Source organism: Cyprinus carpio, chromosome B4 (genome assembly GCF_018340385.1).
Source record: "Cyprinus carpio isolate SPL01 chromosome B4, ASM1834038v1, whole genome shotgun sequence".
NCBI lineage: Eukaryota > Metazoa > Chordata > Actinopteri > Cypriniformes > Cyprinidae > Cyprinus > Cyprinus carpio.
In genome coordinates this window covers 1,750,634-1,756,889 of record NC_056600.1, presented here as the reverse complement: position 1 = coordinate 1,756,889, position 6,256 = coordinate 1,750,634, and the positions used below count along the sequence as shown (strand labels likewise).

Here is a 6,256-nt window from a genome sequence, read left to right as displayed (position 1 = left end):
TGCTGTCAAATAAAACAGTTGCCATGCCAACATGTTTCTGTAAACAATGCTTGCCCCGCATGCTGGTTCTTCTTATTGGAGTTTTCTTGAAATGATGTTTATGTAAAGAGTTGTTTATAAGTTTTTAATGTTTTTTTTGCTTGACAGTGTCTTAAAAACGCTGTGCTCATGTGTGAGATGCCGCAAAAGACACGAGGCGTGAGTAGTGGTCATACGTCCATCTAGTACGTATTTACATAGAAAAACAAAGGAAAAGTAGTGCACTGGAATAGAAAAAAGTGTTCTGTGTGAACGGCTTCTTAGAGACCTCTTGCAATCAGATTCATACCCTTGATGAGCTGGTGTCCAATCAAAGTTGATCATGTGATTACAGCAGGTCTGCAGGTGAACTAAATCACGAGTGCTTCAGCATGTCCTGTGTGAACAGGAAGTGCATTGGTGTGAGGTCTTGATCACAGCAGAGTTCAGTGAGTGACTGTGCTATTTGTGCCGTTCAGAAGCAGCGCTCAGATTATGTGCCCAAACCGGCGGTGACGGAAGCCCCGCCCACCCCAATGGCCCCGCCTCCTCCCGCCCCACTGCAGATCCCCACCCCCCCGCTGCTGCCCGCATCCGCCCAAAAACATGACACACCACCGGCAGACGGCCAACAACACAACAACAGCAGCAGCGAGAGCGACGGCGTGACCATGAGAGAACATCAGAGAGAGAGACCCGCGCCCGCCAGCCGTACGTACACACACACACACACAAGCAGCACATTTTCTGAAAAATAAGCCATACTGGACAAATCGATTCAAAACATTAAATGGGTCATGAACTGAGAAACCAAAATTCCCTTGATCTTTTGACATATGGAGGTCATTGTACTATAAAAACATCCTGTAAGTATCAAAACTCAACACTTTGTCATTTGTCTAAATACAGCTTCTATTTATGGCTGTCTGCCAAAACCACAGCTTGTGGATTGTTCTACACTATGACGTAATAGTGTGGATAAGCACCGCCTCCGCAGAACATCAACATCTGCTTCTACATCAATAGCTGTTTAGCCACGCCCACCGATTCTACAGCATTGCCTGTTTAGCCCCGCCCACCAGTTCTACATCATTGCCTGTTTAGCCCCGCCCACCAGTTCTACATTATTGCCTGTTTAGCCCCGCCCACCGATTCTACATCACTTTCTGTTTAGCCCCGCCCACCAGTTCTACATCATTGCCTGTTTAGCCCCGCCCACCGATTCTACATCACTTCCTGTTTAGCCCCACCCACCGATTCTACATCATTGCCTGTTTAGCCCCGCCCACCGATTCGCACATGTAGTATAAGTGAGAGACGAACGCGCAGGTCTACACAGAAACCAAACGATAAAGATGCTCTGAAGACAAGAAGATGCTGTTCAATGCAGCCTTCCTTCTGATCCCAACGTTAGGAAAGAGTGGATGAACTTTATTTTTAGTGAAGATCCAGACCGCGTGAGTAAGAACTCGTTCCTTTGTTCACTTCATTTTACCGTGGATTCATTTACAAACAAGGAACAATTCGATGCGAGATTGAAACTAAAAGACGGTGCTGTGCGACTGTATTAGATCCGACAGTAATGTTGCAACACAAGTGTGCGTAACTGTTTTCATTACGTGATCAGTATTGCTTTGTCTCGTCTTATTGATCGCTTGATATGTATTGAGTTATATTGCGTTCTTGACCTAAATCACAGCAGCGTCCATCTGTAAGGAATATTGCTGTCAATCATACACAACTATTAGCCAATCACAGCAGTGGGTGTTTACTTCTGAGTCTACAATCCGCCTTCAAACAGAGCGTTCTGATGAGGGGTTAAAAACAGCACAGAAAATAGCCTGTTACTTCTAAATAATGTGTTTTGATGTAAAAATCTTAACATTATAAGTGGACTTCAGAGAACAGTACAAAATAAAAAACAAAGGCAGTTCATCACCCCTTTAATAAAAGAAGTATAAGTATCTCAGTGTGTAAATGACACACACACACACACCTGCAGCATTATCCGTGTGTTTCTCAGGCCGGAAATCCAACATGGAGGAGGTTCAGGACGAGCTGATGCACAGACTGACTCTGGGCCGCAGCGCTCAGAAAAAGTTCCAGGCTCCGTCTCGATCCTCCAGCCTGCCGGCGGTCAACATCACGTACGACTCCACGCCGGACGAGGTCAAGGCCTGGCTGCAGCTCAAAGGCTTCAGCGAAGAGTGAGTGACCCGTTCATCAGAAGTTGATATGATTCTTTAGGGTCTTAATGAAAAGTCTATAACATACTTTGGTTAAAATATCTCAATGGCAGTGTAAATAACATTCTTTTTACCTTGTTAAAATCAGCTCTGTTTTCAGCGAGCCGTTTTAGTGCATGCTCCTTTAAATGCTAATGAGCTCTGCTGACCCCGCCCCTCTCTTCCGTGGGGTGACGAGCAGTTCTCATGAGGCTGGAGATGTAACACTGTGTGGATCTGTATCATTGTAGGGTGGTTGTGTACACACACTGCCAACACACATTTCAGTTCAATCATCTTGTAAAAGTGTATGCCCCGTCCAATGACCCCTTTAAGGCTGATGGGTTGAGCTGTTGTGGTTCGGTCTGCAGGACTATCAACAGTCTGGGTGTGCTGACCGGCGCCCAGCTCTTCTCTCTGAACAAAGACGAGCTGAAGACCGTGTGTCCTGATGAAGGAGCTCGGGTCTACAGCCAGATCGCCGTCCAGAAAGCTGCTCTCGAGGTGAGTCGACATCTTCTGCTTCTCCTCGCAGATCCTTCCTTATTTCTCTCGTCATTCCCCTTTCAACTCTTCCGTCACAATCCAACTGTCTCGGACCGGATCACATCACACTGACCGTACGATTCTGAAACCATCTAGAAAGCGATAGCATAATAGTCCTCCCTGAATCGAATCTCGAGTCCGTTTAGTTGATCTGCTGACAAGTTGCTCAACTCTGTAGTGTCGCTTTGGTTTTCCTGTGGTGTTTTTGCTGTCCGCAGGTTTTCTTCTGACCCTCCTATGATCCTCACATGTAACCCACATTCCTCTGAAGGTACTTTAGTATCGTAGCGAGGCGGCTTTGCTCTGTTTAGTTAACACATCATTAACCAGTTCCTTCTTAAAGGGATAGTTAACAAACATTGCATGAGTTTCTTTCTCAAAGAATATGTTTTAAAGAATGTTGGAATGCGAAGAGTTAATGGAAACCGTAATATGTGGGACGTCAAAAACGGTTTGATTCCTGACATCCTTCAAAACATCTTCTTTTGTGTTTAAAACAAGAAAGAAAATCAGGTTTGAAACAACTTGAGTGTGAGTAAATGATGACAGAATTTACATTAATGGGTGAACTGTCCCTTTAAATTGGAATATGAAGTCCACACTTAGCTAGTTCATCACTAACTAATAGTTTCATCATTCAGTTCTCATCTGATAGCGTCAGTGCAGTTAAATCAAAAATATTACTCAATAATAATAGTCTTTTAAACCCTCCCAAAATAAAAACAAACATAAGAAATGGCATTTGTTTATTATGATTGATCTTATAATGCACAGCGACTGAAGTCTGACAGGTAAACATCATAACAGGTAAATATTTAGTTTAAGCATTATGGTTCAATGCTAAAATATTTAGTAACTTGCCACAACTAGCTGGTGCAAACGCCCCCCGATGATCCAGAGCCGCTCGTTTCCTCCTCCAGCTCATATTAATATTTCAACAGCACTATTTATTTTGTTTGCACGCGACCGATGATCTCCGTTTCATTGAATCTGTTTGAAATCAGAGCGAGTGCTCATTCTAACAGATGCTCGTGTTGTTTAGTGGCTTCTGTCTGCGGTTTCCAGTCATAGTTAGAGAATAGATGCTTTCCCAGAATCCCTCAAGCGCCGCTTTACACGTCCATCATTGTCAGTTTAGAGCATCCTCATTCACTCGTTTCTGCTCTTCTCCTCTGTCTCTCCATCACGCCGCAGGTGTTCTGAGGTACTGAGCTTCACGCAGCTTGTTTAAATAAGCATTTTGTGAGGGCTGGGTTGGAAATACATATTTCTCGATTTGAATCGATTCTCATTTTGATGAACTGATATTGAGCAAGAGCTGATCTATGCTGTTTTCTGTAACAAAACTTAATGAAACATTATTTCATTAACACATCCCATCCAATACATCGCATTACGCTTTGTCCTTAGTTACATCTGATAGGAAACAAAGTCTCAGCTTTCAATTTTTCATGAAATTCAAACAATAAATACTTTTTAATGTGGTGACAGACCACTGCAAATAAGTTTCAGCTGCAAATAAACATGAATGAACATCAGAAGAATCAGAACATCTTTCTGAAATTAATCATGTCCCTTGGAATCAGTGTTTTAAATACAGAAAGGTGTCAATAAATCAGCTTGTGATCAATAATGTCACAATTACCTCCGAAATATATTCAATGACCATAAACTTAATAGTCAGCTAGAATAAATAACATTTTGCTGAATACATTACATATTTATTATATTTTTACTTAAGCTTTCCTTTAATATTAATAGATATTATTTAAAAACAAATCTACTTGTTTTATTTAAAAAGAAAAAAGAGTCTCTAACTCTAGCATTCTCTATTCTTTCTCTAATCTCTCTGCTTATTTTCTTTTTATTTATTAATAATCAATAATAATGACCCTCTAACATTAGCATTGTCTATTCTTTTTATATTCTTTTGACTTGTTCTTTTTCTATTCTATCTCTTTGTTTTCTTTTTATTTATTATAAAATATATAAATATATTCTGTTTACATAATATATGTTTATATAAATACACATGCATGTATATATTTAAGAAAATGTTACATTTACATATTAAATATATTTATCGAATTATATGAATATAAATATATACATGTAAATATTTTCAAAATATATGCTTTATGCGTGTGCATTTGTATATACACAGTATATAAATACACAAAGTACACACACATATATTATGTAAACAAAAACCTTTATTTTGGATGCGATTAATCGCGATTAATCATTTGACAGCGCTAGTAATATTTAATAAATCCATCATGAAATCAAGTTTTGACATCCACTATATAAATGTTTATATTTAGAAAGAAAACTGGAGTAGAAACATAATTATATCAATAAAATAACCTTTGTTTGTAATATAGTTTTTACAGCACTAGTTGAAATTTTTTTTGCTTATATATCCAAAGGAATCAATATTGATCGGAACTGAATTGAATTGCAAGCTTGTGCATGAAAATCGAGTCAGATCGTGAAATCAGTCTGAATCCCCAGCCCTCGCGAGGTGTTTCTGAGAGTCTCACTGCGCTCTGTCTGTGTGTCTGTAGAGGAGCTCCGCCTCGGAGCTGCAGGAGATCATGAGGAGGCGGCAGGAGAAGCTGGCAGCGGCGGCGGCGGCGGGTGATTCCGGCGTGGAGTCCTTCGATGAGGGGAGCAACCACTGACCCCTCACTCACCTCTGTCACCTCTGACCTTTTACAGGACGCCGTGGAGCGCGCTCAGTTTGCCGCCATAATGCACCGTCGTCAAGAACTCTTGGACCCGTCTGATAACGGAACCAGATCGGACGCAGACAAACACGCGTGACGAGACGCGAGAGGAAATTGGCTTTTATTAGCAGAGATGTGAACGTTGCTTCAGCGTTCTCCGCAGGTTCCTGTGAGAACATCAGAGCTGTATGTAGTCTAGTGCCATTGAGTTTTGCCTTCATACTCCAACATCCTGGAAAGATTCGTATATATATATATATACTGTATATATATATAGAGTACAGGTCAAAAGTTTGGAAACATTACTATTTTTAATGTTTTTGAAAGAAGTCTCTTCTGCTCATCAAGTCTGCATTTATTTGGTCAAAAATACAGTAAAAACAGTAATATTGTGAAATATTATTACAACTTAAAATAATAGTTTTCTATTTGAATATACTTTAAAAAAATAATTTATTCCTGTGATGCAAAGCTGAATTTTCAGCATCATTACTCCAGCCTTCGGTGTCACATGTAACATCCAGTCTATCACATGATCATTTAGAAATCATTCTAATATTCTGATTTATTATGAGTGTTGGAAACAGTTCTGCTGTCTAATATATTTGATGAATAAAAGGTTAAAAAGAACTGCATTTATTCAAAATAAAAAAAAATATCTAATAATATATATTCTAATAAAATGTTTTCTTTACTATCACTTTTTATCAATTTAACACATCCTTGCTGAATAAAAGT

At 39.9% G+C, this 6,256-nt stretch overlaps 1 protein-coding gene across 1 annotated transcript in view; it reads left to right on the top strand.

Annotated features, from left to right (window-relative positions):
* Window positions 1–5,786, top strand: part of eps8a (epidermal growth factor receptor pathway substrate 8a) — a 35,722-nt gene extending 29,936 nt beyond the window's left edge. Inside the window, 4 exon segments of the mRNA XM_042721556.1 lie at window positions 498–729; window positions 2,042–2,225; window positions 2,615–2,747; window positions 5,357–5,786. Coding sequence (XP_042577490.1) covers window positions 498–729; window positions 2,042–2,225; window positions 2,615–2,747; window positions 5,357–5,473 — 666 coding nt within the window. The 3' untranslated portion in view covers window positions 5,474–5,786.
* Window positions 5,787–6,256: the final 470 nt, after the last annotated feature.